Below are 15,792 nucleotides of genomic sequence, written 5' to 3' on the forward strand. Positions count from 1 at the left end.
AAAGAGAACATTAAAAACACGTTGTCAGACTCTTTTGAACATAAACTGTTGTTGCAAAGCTGGAGTTGGGTCAGTCCGAATGTGGGGTCAGCATTTGTGCATTTCCAAAACCCTCAGACCACCTCTGGGAGTCACTTGGGTCCTCTCTCATCCCTTTCTAAGAAAGAGAAAAGTAGCTGTAAATGACCATATTACCTGTACTGTGGAAGATATTTTCTACCCATTACCATTTGTTGAAAGTATGTGCTAAGCACAGTGCATGCATTAATTCAGTTATTTCACTCTTAACTCCACAAAGTAGGTTATGCTATCCCCGTTACGGATGAGAAACCAGAAACTCAGAGAGGTTAAGCCATTTGCCTAAAGCCTCAAAGTAATGAGTGATGGAGGCCAAATTTTCATCCAGACTTGTTTGATTCCAAAGCTCATGCACTGAATTATTGCCCCAACATAACACACCAAATAATGATATAAGACATTCGAAAGCAAGCAACCCACTGTTGGCTTCAAAGAGCAGGAGAGTACCAAACTGATCTTTCATAAAGTGAGGCAGTCATTTGATGATTTGGCTTAAACACAATACTTCTCTCAAGGACACACAGCCGCCTTCTTCCTCTGTATTTACATGCATCCTTCGTGTGAGCTCACCACGTGACTTTACTTATAAATCTCATTTAACCCATTGACTGACCCAGTCAGCACTTTGCAAACAGTTTGATCTTAAAAAGCCATATGGAAAAAAAACAACAACAATATTTTAAGTTTTCCCTTCTTTCATTCCCTTCCTTTCTCCATCTGATAAAATTGTAGAAAAGATTAATTTTTATTACATTATCTGGCCAAGTAGACCACACAAAGCCTCGCTGCGTTTTGCTAGGGTCCTGAAGGGTGGGTAGGAGCACAAGGAAAACACGGCAGGGCTTAGGAAGGCGGACAGGAAACCACGTGGCCTGCGTGGTTGAGCAGTTTGGTGTGGCTTGAGTGTAGTATAGCAGGACGTGAAGGGAGATGACACTGGAATGTTAAGTTGTGCCAAAGAATATAGTTCTATGCTAAAAGAAAACAAAAAAAAAAAACCTTTGGGCTTCAGGGAGCCACGATGATGTTTTGAAATAATGCAATTTGCGTGTCAGGAAAGTAATGGGTGTCGGGACACAGGATTTGGACTTGAGGAAGCAGGGACAACGGTTCGCAGTTGCAGCAACGGGCCGGGTGAGAGATAATGAGGTACAGCATTAAAGCAGTGGGAGAAAAGGGAACAGATTCAAAAGTTCCAGTGATCGAAGACACAGCACTTAGTTTCTGATGGAATGTGGGGGAATTAAGGGAGAGTTTGATTTCGGGATGTCTGGCTGAGAGACAGAGTGGAGGGTGATGTCATGAACCTAGATGACAGCAAGGGGAGGATTTGGGAGGATTTGTGGGAGAAGAAAGGGAGTTCTGTTTCCACATGTTAAGTTTGAGGACTCCTGGAGACCTTTGGATGGTAAGTCTACTAAGTGGCTAGAAATAAATGTCTGGAGCTTTAGACAAATGTACAGATAAGAGATGGAGATTGGACAAGTTGAATTTATAAAGTGATATTTGCTCAGAGGGTCCTAGCTCCCAAGGGAACTTTACCAAAGACCCCTAGCAAAACATCTGGGTTTCTTTTATCCTCACCCAAGGATATTTTTTCATTTTTTGTTCAGATAGAGTGAGAGGGAGAGAGAGAGAGAAATATCGACATGAAAGGGACACATCGAGTGGTTGCCACCCGCACGACCCAACCAGGGCCGGGGACAAAGTGCAACCGAGGTACGTGCCCTTAGCAGGAACCAAACCCGGGTCCTTCTGGACCGCAGGCTGATGCTCTAACTGCTGAGCCAAACTGGCCAGGGCGCAAAAAATCTGGGTTTTAATTTCCTCTGTTGTAAAATGATGTAATAATAATAATAATACTTGCTCTCTGCTCTACCTAACTCAAATGATTGTAAATGGGATTAAATGATTTCTTGGTGAAGTTACCTTTATATTAAATTGCTGTGCCTATGTTAGTAATATTCAGTTGGAACACCATGAATAAGAGTAACAATAGTAAATAATAGTAAACAATCTGACCCATTCTGTTCCTCTCATGTGCTAATGTTTCCAAATGAAACTGTCCATCTTATTTATTTAGAGTCACTCTCTATGTGATGACACATGTCTTTAGCTCATAGAGCAAAATCTCTTTGATTTTAAATGCATAGAATTTAAAAAGAAAATAATTTTAGAAAATATTTTTTTTTCAGGCCACTAAACTACTAGCTAGACCTCCTTCATCTTTATACACAAATAGCTCTAACGTGGTAGGGACGAGAGGGAGGGTCAAAGAAAAAAAGAATATAAAAATAGAGTTTGCATTGCATTCTTCTTTGGCTATGAACTACTGATTATGAAGAACTGGTTGATGTCCAGAATCTTTATAGTCACAGTTTGCTAATTACTTGTTTGCACAAGAGACACATGACCCTCTGAAAACCTTTTTTTCCCCTCCAAATCATAAATTCTTGGAATTAATAGATAATGTTGCTGAAAGTATCAGTCCAGTTAGCAGAAGAACAGTGATGATTTGGGGTTATATTCTGCTAGATAGCATGCTAGTTCAGATTACCTACAATCAGTGTAGTTTCACAATATTATCTGTAATAGAGCCATTTCCTTCCTTGCAATTTCTGCCTCTCTCATACCACTGTTTAGGAGAAACCCTAAAAAGCTCTTCATAAAAGTAATTTAAACGTGAACTTGTGCTCTTAGAAACAACTACATTTGCAGATCCCCCACCTCATATTCAAAACCACCCACACTTATCTGGTCTCTTTTTCTACATTCTCCTAAGGGGGGCAGGCAGGCATATTCAGTATGTAAGAATAAGCTATTGTTATCACAGAAAGGAGATGGGATGCTAATTAAGGGTTCTTTGAATGAACAAGTCATATTGCATTGTCTACTGGGAGCTGGCTGACAATTGCATTTTTGGTAAAGAGTCAAGAAAAACATTTATGAGGCCCCGGCAAGCTTGGGAGAGAAGTGATCAGTAGGAGCACAAGCCTGTTCAAGGATGGTTGGGAGTCCGGGTGTAGGCGTGAACTCAGGCCTTGAAGCTTTTCCTGCGGGTTTTGAGAACCACCTTCCCAAAGAGGAGGCTGCTGCTCGTCCTGATCGTGGACAATGGGGCACGCATGCCATCCTGCTGGACCACTGAATGCTTCTTTCTTTCTTCAGTACTGTGTTCAAGATTCTTTGTCTCTTCTTGGATTCATCCCAGAGGCAGGGGCTGTAAGATACACAATAGCTTGGGTCCTGCAGCAAAATAATTGATGCTCCATTGAAAGAGGCCACACATAGTGGTTAGTATGATTATCTTTAACAAACTGGGGAAATTGTAGACATTAGACAACTTATAAATGAGGGAAATAAATTGCTCTTTAAGTCCCCCCCCCTTAATGTTAATGTTATATCAGCCAGAGTAAGCCTTTAGCCTGATTGCCTGACTGCTTTGGGAGTAGGATTGCATGTAAATAGAGGTGAAAATGATTCACTCTGGAAAAGAGACCAGAGTATTGAGGATGCAAATGAGTTTTTATAGTAACGGATGAAAGAAGCAGTGAGTCAGCCAGGTAAAGTGACGTTATCGTGACTCTAGCTTATGGAATAGTTAGTACTTAGCATGACAGAATGCCAGGGGTGTGTTTCTGATACTTTGCACGTCTTTTCCTTTAATTCTGTAACTATGTGATTCTTTCGTTGTGCTTTTGAATGATGAGTTCTTAATTTTTTTTTCAAGTATGTTCATATGCCTTTGACATAAATGTGAAGAAACAAGTGTCCCGAACACTAAAGGGGCCCCATTGCAGGCGACAAGTGAAGGAATGTCCCTATCAGTGCACATGTGTGTCTGGGAGAAAATAAGTGCTATTTAAACTATACTCCTAAAATTAACATTGCTTTCCTAGCGTTGACAATAAAACCTCAACTGTCACATTTTACTTTCTTAATCATTAAAATATGTGGTAAAAAAGGTAATAGATCTTTTACAGTTTGTTAAAAGGCAAAATAATAAATAATGTGTGCTTGAATCTCATTTTGCAGTTTTTTTAATAGTATGACTTGAATATAATAATATAATATTTAATGCATGATCTAATGCATAATTAATGAAATAATCACTTTAGAAACTACAGAGCCCAGTAATTGTAAAATATAATAATAACAACAATAATAAAAATAACAACAACATGTTTTGAGCGCTTTTTGTATGCCTGACTTGGTCCTGAGTGCTTTCCATATAGTAAATCATGAGGAAACGGAGACAGGGAGGTTGAGTATCTTGTTTATGGAGTCACAGCTAATAAGTGGTCAAGCCAAAATGTGAACCCAGGGTCTCTGACCCCAAAGCCTGCACCCTAACCACCATATTATATTTCTTGTTTGCAATATGATTATTATTCCTGTTATTAAGCCCTTCAAAGAGGGTCCATTATAAAAATATTTAAAGATAATTTTGTTATACATCTATTGTAATGGACCCCATAGGTGAAAAGACCATTGGTCCTGAGAAATATACTTCCACACAGGCATTAACTATCATTACAGCTTCTTTCCATCAAGAGAAACTCCATCCTGTGGCATCTAACACATTACAGAGACTCTCACTAGACACTTCTCTTGATGAAGCAGGAAAGTGTAACTTGCCTAAATTATTGTAAGAAAACATTTCTTTTATTTCTAGTCTTTACATGATAAACTCTAATATTTGGATATTATTTGCAAAACTCCTAATTAAGATCTTATTTAGTTCTTAATTTCTCTGTGGAGGTTTGGGAAATTCTACCCTTGTTTTTAGGCATGGAATTAGTAGTGACAGTGTTTGGCAAGAATATGCAAAACTTGATACTTTATTTAAAAAACAAGCTTATTGAGATGTAATTTATATCCCATAAAAATCACCTGTTTTTATGTATATGTATAATTCAGTGGTTTTAGTACATTCACAAAAATTGTAGAAATTGATACTTGATTTTTTAAACTAAATAAAAGCTCTTAAGATGCTTTTAAGATGAGGCCAGTGAACATCATTAATATTTGCTGTGTTCTTCTTTCTCCTCCATCAGAAATGTGTGCTATACTGGCCCGAAAAGAGAGGAATATATGGGAAAGTTGAGGTTCTGGTTATCAACGTAAATGAATGTGATAACTATACTGTTCGAAATCTCGTCTTAAAGGTAAGATTACATGGCTACAAAGTAGATGATACTAGAGGAAAACAATTTCTACTTTGAAATTATCATCCTAATAAGTACTACAGATTTAATTGACACCAATTAAATAATGTTAAGATGAAATAGAAATTGTAATTTCTTTGTAGTCAGCTACTATCAATATATGGAATCATTAAATAAGTAGATATTCAGGAAATTCACTAAGTAGGATGTTATGATCTTCTAATTTGCATAAATAAAAGATCTCTTGAGTTAACCTTTTGAATGCCTTTAACTAAAGGCTTGTTCTGGAGAATTGACCATGATGTTTTTTGAAGTCACTGTGGTGTACGTGGCTTCCAGTAAGACCTGGAAACGGTGACAGAGAAAATCTGTGCTTGTGGGGGACGGTGGCAGGTGAGACAAGCCTGAAGTGTTGATGAGACCTTCAACACCTGGAGTGACAGTAATTTATCGGGACTTCCCTGAGTCCAGATTGCATCAGAGGAAAAGGATCTTATTTAACTTATGGGCAGCAGATACTGAGGGACGTTGCCATGGTATCGTTTCTGCTTCCAGAGAACAGTCGTCTCAAAGATTTTAGTCTTTTCTGGAGCCTCGCTGCTGGGACATACTCATCACAGAGAGTAGGAGCAGAGCTGCACTGGTGGTTTTTCATGGGAAACTGGGGATAGGAAGGCACTTACCAAAACCTAAGTGCCTATTCTTGCCAGGACCCAAACGGGCACTGAGTTTTGAGATGACGTGCGTGGCCCCTCACTCAAAGCGTTGCTAATCTAGTGACCCCTGGAGCCTCTCTACTACCGGAATGTCTCACTGCTCTTAAAAACCAGAATTTGGGATGAGTGTAGGCTAATTAGAGTGACTGGATATAAAATTGTGGTTTTATACTGGTTGATACATTTGTAGCAACCTGTCAAGCAGGAAACACCCTATCTCCCAATCCTTTTTTTTTTTTTTTGGCTACGTTTTCCTCTACTATTTTCCTCTACCATTTCCTCTACCATTTTGTTTATTGTAGTAAATTACAAACATATATTGAACAGATGTTACATATATAACATAATATATATATTATTAAATATATATTCTCATTTATTTTTTTCTGCTTTATTTTCTTTTATAGATTTTTAAAATTAATTTTGTTGGCGTGACACGGGGTAATAAAGTTGGATAGGTTTCACGTGCATCTGTTCATTGCGTTGTGTGTCCTTTCATAGAGGCAAGACTGTCAGACTTTGATATCAGGGTATTTACAGGAAAGTTTGCTCAAGTGAAGGGTTATTCTTAAAAAATCTCCTAGATATTTTCCCCACCTAGAAATAAGTTGCCAGCAAGATGGGAATGCTGGAGGGCATGCAGTATTGTGGTTTGGATGACTTTTAGTAAATGAAGCATTTGGCGGCTGTTGCTATTTTCAGCAAGGAAGTCACACCCAACATGTGAAGCATTACTGGTACACCTCATGGCCCGATCACAAGACTCCAGACAGTGCCCAGCCCCTTCTACAACTCATGCTGGATGTGGAAGAAGACAGACTTGCTTCTGCAGGCCGAGGGCCTGTGGTTGTCCACTGCAGGTAAGACATGAGCTCCCCTTTCTGCCTACGCCAGCTGTCCATGCTTTGTAACGTCGTGGAGCAGAGAGAAGTGGGATTTTACTTTTTAGCTGTGACTTTGTGAGTAAATGTTTGTTGGAATTGGTTAACTTCCTAATATTTAAGTCTCGATTAAGATGATATTTACAGTGACGATATTAGGACATTTTCAGCAGACAATTACACAGTGGAGGAAATACTTGAAACTCATTTTGATTCAGTCTAATATATACCAGGAATGACAAATATGACTTTTTAAGTATTGCTTCCTTTTTTTGTTGTTTCAAGAATGTACCCGAATTATACTTGAATTGTATTTTGGTAACATTTATTATTATTTCACATTTGGTGAAAACCATACGACTATTTTAAAAGTGATTTCATGAAAAACAGATGGAAATAAATTATAAAATGGTACGTTGGCAAGTGGTAGTTCCCCAAAAGGAAAACAAAGTGCTGTTAGCAGAACCTGTGTTACTAGAGGGTAAGCCAACAGTAACAGGTGTCTCTGGTGGTTTTCCCTAATGTCTGGCTTATAGCTCTCCTCTCACAACCGATACCTCATCCCCTTGTTTTCCTTTTAGTGTGCCCAAGTGAAAGCAAGTATTTTTAAAGTTATTTCAATAACTAGCCATTTATCCTTCATGCTTTCTCAAAATACTGTAATTTGAATTGTTTCATTTAACATCATACGTCTTATAAGATAGCTTTTGATGATCTCTTTAATAAGCAAAATACATTATTTTAGATGGTAATTTAGCCTTCTTTTTTGAACCTTGGTGGTTTAATTAAAAGTAAAATTTTCCTATATGTCTACCTTTTGAAAGGCATCATTATCCAGTTTTTAGCATTAAGCCTTATCCTGAACTTAGCTTGGGGCTGAGGAAAAACAACTTAAATGGTGATCCTTTAGGGCTGGAACTATCCCCCACCCCAAATCATAAAACACTCAGGATATCTCAAATAAACTAGCCACTTCCGCTATAACACCAGCTCCCTTTCTGATTAGTATTTCTAAGGGTGAGACCATCTTTTTTCCAGGCACCCAGCCTCTAACATGGACAGTTATCCTTGGCCCTTCTCTTAATTCCAGCCTCAGTATCTAATCAGTCACCAGATTGGCTTTCCCTTCAAAGCTCTCATAATCTTTACTCCCTGTTCAACCACCCAAGTTCAGGCCCTTATGACCTCATTTGTATATTTTAGAAGTAGTCAGCTAATTGCACACACACACACACACACACACACACACCCTGTTCCCCATGCCCACCACGACTATGGCCTACCCAGTGCACTTCTCTGATGATGCTCTTAAAACCCTCTTTCATCACATGGAGTCCCTGCTCAGAATTTCTCGATGGCTTCCCATTGCCTAGAGCAAAAGTTCGAAGCCCAGGGTCTATGGCTGAGCTACAGGAGTCAGGGAACCCCTTGAAATCACTTAAGCAAATTTGCGCACTGAAACTGACTTCTTCTGGGAAGTGAAACTTTCTAGTTTTCATCAAATTCTGAAAAAAAAAAAAAAAAAAGTTGTAGAGGATAAAGTCCAAATTTCTTAGCTTTCCATGTGAAACCCTTTATCGTCCTCACAGTTTTATTTCCCACTGTTTCTCTACAATAATTGTTTCTTCAAGCCAAGCTTGTCTACTCATTGTCACACATCATAAATCCTGTTCTGTAGCAATTCTCTCCTTAAACCCCTCTCACTCCTGATAACCTAAATGCCTGCCATTCATATGGTACACTTCAGATCCCGTCTCTTTAATGAAGCAAACTCTCTGTAGACACTTCAACTAAAAGGGACTCATTCTACTTCAGAATCCCTTTGCACTCACATGCAACAAAAACAAGTCCAAAATAGGAGAAATAATTGCTATTTGAGTGCCAAGAGCAGAGCTATTCATTCAAACCAGAAAGATAGAAGGAAACCTCTAAACACTGGAATAATATTGAAAAGGATCTTTAAACATGACCAATATTTGTGGTTTTAAAAGGTGATTGGGAGGACATTTTTGACTGAAGGAGTATCATCAACACAGAAGGGAAAATTGGAAAATGGAAGGCATTTTTTGCGATGATTCATGTAAATGAAAAAATGGCACAAAGGGTACAAGGAGTTCAGTAAAAAGACATAAACCTTGAAAGTTAGTCACATTTGTATTATTCAAGGTTACAAATACCATGCTGGAGAGCTTAACTGTGCTATAACTATTGGGAGCCATCTACAGTTTTGAGTAGAGGTAACATGGTCAGGTCCCCAGCAGCCGTGTGTGTTGTGAATTAGTCCAGGAGAAGACTGAAGACTTGGGAACTATAATGAGATCATTGCTAATCATGAAGTAAGAAGATGTCAAAAATGTGAGCACAGACTATAGAAAGGAAAGCAAGGATCCTAAAAGCTCAGTAAAGGTGTAAAATACAAGAATTGGTAGCAGATTAGATGTAGGAGGTGAGAGGGAGAGATGTTGAAGATGCCTCCAAGATTTCTAGGCTGGAAAACTTGTGGCTGATTGGTCATGACCTTGATGGAAAAGAGCCAATTCTGTTTCAGATCCATTGAACTGAAGCGAGTACAAAATAGTAACATCAAGAGTCCCATTGAGGAGATGGAATCCGATCTAGAGTTTAGGAGAAAGTTAGGGAATATAAGTGGACATCTACTTTAATCAGTTTCTTCTTAAAGTGAAGAAAACTCTTTGTAAATGTCCTAGAGAAATAGTAGTAGCTTTCTGTTCACCCTTTGCTAGTAAACAGGGTGGATTTTTCCACTTCTGACATATTTTTTAAAAATTAGGGAATACAAATGTAGGTTTAAGAGAAATTTATACAAAGACTATTAGTGGTTGAAATGAGAGAGAGAGAGAGGTCTTGTTAGGTGATGACATACTGTCTAAGGCAGGTGAGTGGGTGAACCCTCCTAGATCGTGTTTCTATTCAACTATAAATGACTTGGAAATACGCGCCTCTAGCCACCTCCTCTCTCCTAAACTGAATTGAATCTTCAGTTGTTCACTGGAATCTTCAACATCAGTGTATCCAAGACCAAACCCTCCCTCAAATCAGCTCTCATTTCAGAATTCCACTTTGTCGCATTGGGACTATCCTTCTTCCAGTCCTGGTCATCTTTGACTTTCGGCTTCTCTACCTGTTGAACTCCAGTCCTTCAGACTCACGCTTGTGATATGTCTAAGACTCCCCCCTCCTTTCTAGTGCCCATACTTTTCCTAAATTCAGGCCCTCATTGTTCTTTGCAGAACAGTTACGGTGCCTTTTCCACTATTCTCCCCACCCAATACCTCCCTCCACCCCACTCATCTTACTGCGTGTAACAAAAGGAGAGCATGTGTTTGAGCACCTAGCACAGAGCCCAGGTTGTAATCCACCGTGTATGAGAGCTGTCGTTATTGTTGCTATTGTTATTCATCCCAGCTGTTGTTTCCAATTTAATAGTATCTTTTTAAAGTATGTATTTTTATCTTTGCTATTTTTCTTCCACTTTTTTATTCTTTGTCCTTTCTTTTCAGTGCAGGGATAGGTAGAACGGGGTGTTTTATTGCTACATCCATTGGCTGTCGACAGTTGAAAGAAGAAGGAGTTGTCGATCCACTAAGTATTGTCTGCCAACTTCGTGTAGACAGGTGAGTGTCTGTGGGATTGGGTCATAGAGACTTCAGAGCAGGGTTATCTCTCACAACCTGCTCTGATCCGTCTGACTTTGCAAACATCACAGGCTCCAGAGTCCTACATCTCTATAGTGGTTTGTGTAAAGTGCTTAAGAATATACATTACATTAAAAAGCCATCAAAGAAAGTGTTATTTGCAATACCAACCATCATAAATCCAAAACAAGCCCAGCTGGCTGGAGTGACTCATTTGATTAGGTGTCCCATGCACAGAAATGTTGCTTGTTTGATTCCTGGTCAGGGTACATAGCTGGGTTGCGGGTTCAATTCCAGTTGAGGTATGTACAAAAGCCAACCGATCAATGTTTATCTATTATAGCAATGATTCTCTCTCCCTCTCTTCCTCTTTCTCTCTCTCTCTCTCTCTTCCTTCTTCTTCTTCTTCTTCTTCTTCTTCTTCTTCTTCTTCTTCTTCTTCCTCCTCCTCCTCCTCCTCCTCCTCCTCCTCCTCCTCCTCCTCCTCCTAAGCATGTCCTCAGGTGAGGCTTAAAAAAAAAGTCCAAAACCACAAACTATGCTTAATCCCTCCTTGTCTCTGAAGGTTTATAGTGGTAACCATTCCTGCTTAGTCTTACACCCCTATTCCTTTCTACATACTCTGTGTTTTCATTTGACTTAAAGGAACCACTCACTTTAGGATCTTGATCCTTTAAAATGAGGTATATGTCATATTACCAAGAGCCACCCCTTCCCCCTCACCCCATTTAGTCTAATCTTTTTAATTGTAAAAAAAAAAAAAAAAAAAAATCACATAACAGCCCTGGCCAGTTTGGCTCAGTGGTTAGAGCGTCGGCCCGCGGACCAGTGAGTCACAGGTTCAATTCTGATCAAGGGCACGTACCTCGGTTGTGGTTTGTCCCCAGCCCTGGTCAGGTTCCTGCGGGAGGCAGCCAGTTGATGTGTCTCTCTCACATCGATGTTTCTCCCTCTCCCACTTCCCTCCCACTTTATCTGAAGGTAAATGAAAAAAAATATCCTCAGGTGAGGATTTAAAAACAAAAAAATCGCATAACAAAATTTACCATCTGAACCACTTTTTTATTTATTAAGGTCACATCTTAGAGGACATAAGGTGAAGCAGTCATTTTTATGCATAGATCATTTGATCACCTTTGTGATGATCTCTGCTTATGTGTTAAAAACAGAACAAGAAATTTTTCCTTCTTTCTCCACAACAAAGCCTGCCTGGGTAAATGAATAGTTGAGTCAGTTATGGAGAAAGGGAGCAGGTGCCCCTTGAGAACAGACACACAGATGTTGTAACAGCATACAAGCAGCCGACCTCCCTGCACTGTAATTCAGTGTGCCACAGTGGAAGAAGAGTTGTTCTGAAAGGCTGAAATACTGGGTTCTCTTCTTTCATTCATACAGCAAATATTGATTACTCGCCTTCCACGCCCAAGGCATTGTTCCAGATGCTGCAAGTATAGAGCTGGACAAGTTGAGTGAGGGTCTACATCCTGGAGTTTACATGCTAATGGAGAGAGAAGGGAGATAATAAACAAGGGAGGAAACAACAGGATAATTTCAGACAAAGATAATAGCTGAAAGGTAATTTTTTTTTTATCCTCACCTGAGGACATTTTTTTTATATATATATATATATTGTTCAGATAGAGTGGGAAGGAGAGAGAGAGAGAGAAAGAGAGAGAGAGAGAGAGAAACATCGATGTGAAAGGGACACATTGAGTGGTTGCCACCCACATGACCAACCAGGGCCAGGAACAAACTGCAACCGAGGTACGTGCCCTTAGCGGGAACCGACCCCGGGTCTCTCCAGACCACAGGCCAACGCTCTAACCACTGAGCCAAACTGGCCAGGGTGAAAGGTAATTTTTAAAAGAGAGAGAGATTTTTCTCTATGACCTAGAGTTTCCTAAAAGTAAAACTAGAGTCAACTTTTAAGATGCATTTGCTAAACATTTATTGAGCACTTCCTATCTGCTAGGTCCTGTGATTTCAATATAAGACAGAAAGATTTTCCTTAAATTTAAAGAGATAATATATAGAGCAAGTAGAACAGCCTGGCACATAGTAAGCCTTAAGTAAATGTTCACTGTGTTATTATTATCTTCATTATTATTAAAATGATCAGTGAAATTTCTCCTATCTCTAAAAATAAAACATACAAATCCCCTTTCTGGATGAAGGTTTCCTTCCCCATTTCTAAATCTTTGTGAGTATATCTTCCCTCTATTTATCTCTTGACTTTGACTTATTCAAGGCTATTCATTATGGCGGTTAGGATTCTGGGCTCTGGAGACAGATTGCCTGGGTTTGCACCATGGTTCCCGCCGTTTTCTGTTTGTGTGGCCTTGGGCAAGTTCCAGGACTTCTCTCCATGCCTTGGTTTTCTCACTTGGAAAAGAGAGTAATAATAGCATCTACTTCCTATTTTGTTGTAAGGATTAAGAGAGAACCTGCAAAGTGCCTTTTACATAATGAGTGTGCAACCAAGTTTAGCCACAGCTATTACCAATAGCTATAGAGAGAAACCTGAACACGCATCTGTAAGCTGGGACTAAGAGTCTGCACCCCGCAGGGTTGCAGGGACTTTACGCTGAGATGACACCTGCGAGGCACTTCGTGGAACACCCAGCCTGTTTCTCTCCCTCGTCCTACCCTCCCCACTTCCACCTTTCCATACCCCGCATGAAACTGCTTCCAAAAATGTTTTCCTTTTGCTTTTGTTTTTAATTTTTATATATTGATTTGAGAGAGAGAGAATGAGAAATCAATTTGTTGTTCCACTTATTTATGCTTTCATTGATTGATTCTTATATGTGCCCCGACTGGGGATCGAACCTGCAACGCTCTAACCAGCTGAGCAACCTGGCCAGGGCTAATGTTTTCTTTTTGTACATGAGAAGATCCACTCCAGTTATCTCTGCCTCTCCTCTTACAATTGCTCTCTTAATCTCCCCAAGTCCCCTTGCCTTCCGTCCAGTACTGTGTACCCCAGCTGGGACAGAATCTGGCGGCGCCACAGTGAACTCTCTGACCTACCTTCTTCGCCCAGAAGAGGGGCCCTCACCAGAGGGTAAGGGACGGCACCCCGTCAGCTGGAGCTGCTCCCACACGACATTGATCTCTCCTGCTCTGTGCTTCTGTAAACAAGGCTCCTGCTTAGGACCCCAAGTCCCCCAGGGACTCTAGTTCCTATCCCTGTGCCCTGCTTCCCTACTGGCTAAGGCTGGAATTCCACGAACACCGGGTACCTGCCTGGATCTGAACTGACTCCGAACCACAACACCTGCTCTGACCCCATTTGGAATAACATCCTAAAAACCACTGGGCACGGTTTGCTCTTTTTTTTTTTTGGCTTTCGTAACTCTTAATGCTGCCTGTTCACCCTCCCATCAACCACCTCCCCCACCTGCTTTCCTAGCCTGACCTCCACATTGGTTTCCAGTTCCCAGTCACATGACCTTGTCAAGTCTACTAAATTGTCCTCCAATTTTGAATGGAATCACAAATACATTTTTTTTTAAAGCATATCACAATGCCTTCTCTATCTGCTTCTTCCTTCCTAAAGCAAATGGTCAGAAAATGTAGCCTTGGCCTTCTCCCGAGGTCTTCCCACAAGGCTTGTGCTTGCTCTCCGGACAGGATCTTCGAAACAGAGCCGCGTCTCTGCCGATCTGAAACCCACGGGCTCCCACCCCCTGCATTTGAATCGCTGCCAGTACGTGTCTCGAAATCATTCTGATTTATTAATCAACATCCCTTCTACATAAAGTTTTTCTGAGCAGCTGTTGTTTATAAAACAGATCCTTTCCTTAAAACTTTCCTTGAAAGCATTTTCCTTTTCCTTCCTTCTTTCGCAGGGTCAGCACTGGTTTTCTTTCTCTCTCTCTTCCTTCTGCTGTGCACTCCCCTGGTTGTTGGGAAAAGGGACACGGAAACCCTTCCTCCTTCCCTCACCCCATCCAACTTCTGGTTCCCCCATCCTTCTCGCCTCGTGTGTTATTTCCTGCTATACCTTGTTTTTAAAATTTTGGTTTTCAGCTGACTACAACCATTGACCATGTCCTTAACTCATGGCGGGTGGGCAGAGACAGTCACCTTTCTGCTCTTGCAGCTTTTCATTCTTCAGACCTTCTCCCCACACCCCCCAAAATCCTCGGTCGGCAGTCCTTGCCTTCAGTTTGGATCTGCGGTCTTCACACTCAGAAGTGTATTGAATCTTGGCCTTTTCACATGGTCTGCAAAGTACATGTCTCCTTTAACTCCCAAAGCGAACCCCCCAGTAGGAAGAGAGGTATTCTTTGGCTTTTTTTTTAAGTGAGAAAACAAAGAATTCAAGATACGGAGTAATTTGCCCAAAGTCATGGTGCTTAGAAAATAGCAAAATAGACTTCTTGGGAATTCAGGACGTCTAAGTCAAAGGTATGACTGTTGTAGATCAAGTAAACAGGGTTTTGGAGTATGGTTATTATAAAACTGCTTTAAGCCCTGGCCAGTTTGGCTCAACGGTTGTGTGTCGGCCTGCGGACCAGAGAGTCCTGGGTTCGGTTCCCGCTAGGGGCATGTACCACAAAAGAGAAGAGAAGAGAAGAGAAGAGAAGAGAAGAGAAGAGAAGAGAAGAGAAGAGAAGAGAAGAGAAGAGAAGAGAAGAGAAGAGAAGAGAAGAGAAGAGAAGAGAAGAGGAGAAAAGAAAAGAGCTTTAAAAAATCATATTTCTTTGTTAATGCTTTGACAGTTTAAAGAAATCCAATGACACCATAATTTTTAAAACAGTGTTTAGTATGAATGAAAACTGTTTCACAAATAGAGTGATATTAGCAACAGTTGCCTTAAGAATATAATTTTTTTATTGAGCATCTTTTTCTATGGACATTCTTGTATGTCTTCTTTCTTTCCCTGTTTCCAGCATTTATTTACTTATTTATTTGACTTATACTTGACATTCAGTAGTATATCAGTTTCAAGTGTACAGCATAGTGGTTAGACATTTATATAACTTAGAAGGTGAGCCCCCAATAAGTCTAGAACCCATCTGGCACCATGCATAGTTATTACAGTATTACTGACCATATTCCTTATGTTGTAATTTACATCCCTGTGACTATTGTGTAACTGCCAGTTTGTATTTAATTTTCTGGTTTTTCTTTAGATCATATAAATCTTTTTCCTTCAGAGTATAATTTGAAGGATGTAGGAAAATTGCCTCATACCAAAATGTCTATATATGGAGGATGCCAAAAATCTATGTATGTGGTCAATATCTATAATACTGCTGTGAGAGAGCCAGTCCTTGGCTAAGAG

The 15,792-nt window shown here is 40.1% G+C and overlaps 1 protein-coding gene and 1 non-coding gene across 2 annotated transcripts in view; both read left to right on the top strand.

Annotated features, from left to right (window-relative positions):
• PTPRR (protein tyrosine phosphatase receptor type R) overlaps positions 1-15,792 on the top strand; it is a 227,553-nt gene that overhangs the window by 197,658 nt on the left and 14,103 nt on the right. The window contains exons 10-12 of the mRNA XM_036251020.1: positions 5,136-5,246; positions 6,665-6,822; positions 10,365-10,478. Of these exons, the coding sequence (XP_036106913.1) occupies positions 5,136-5,246; positions 6,665-6,822; positions 10,365-10,478 (383 nt within the window). The remainder of the gene's footprint in view (positions 1-5,135; positions 5,247-6,664; positions 6,823-10,364; positions 10,479-15,792) is intronic.
• Positions 9,491-9,620, top strand: LOC118624870. The gene has a single exon (XR_004958531.1).

The sequence above is a fragment of the Molossus molossus genome, unplaced genomic scaffold (assembly GCF_014108415.1).
Source record: "Molossus molossus isolate mMolMol1 unplaced genomic scaffold, mMolMol1.p scaffold_m16_p_10, whole genome shotgun sequence".
Lineage (NCBI taxonomy): Eukaryota > Metazoa > Chordata > Mammalia > Chiroptera > Molossidae > Molossus > Molossus molossus.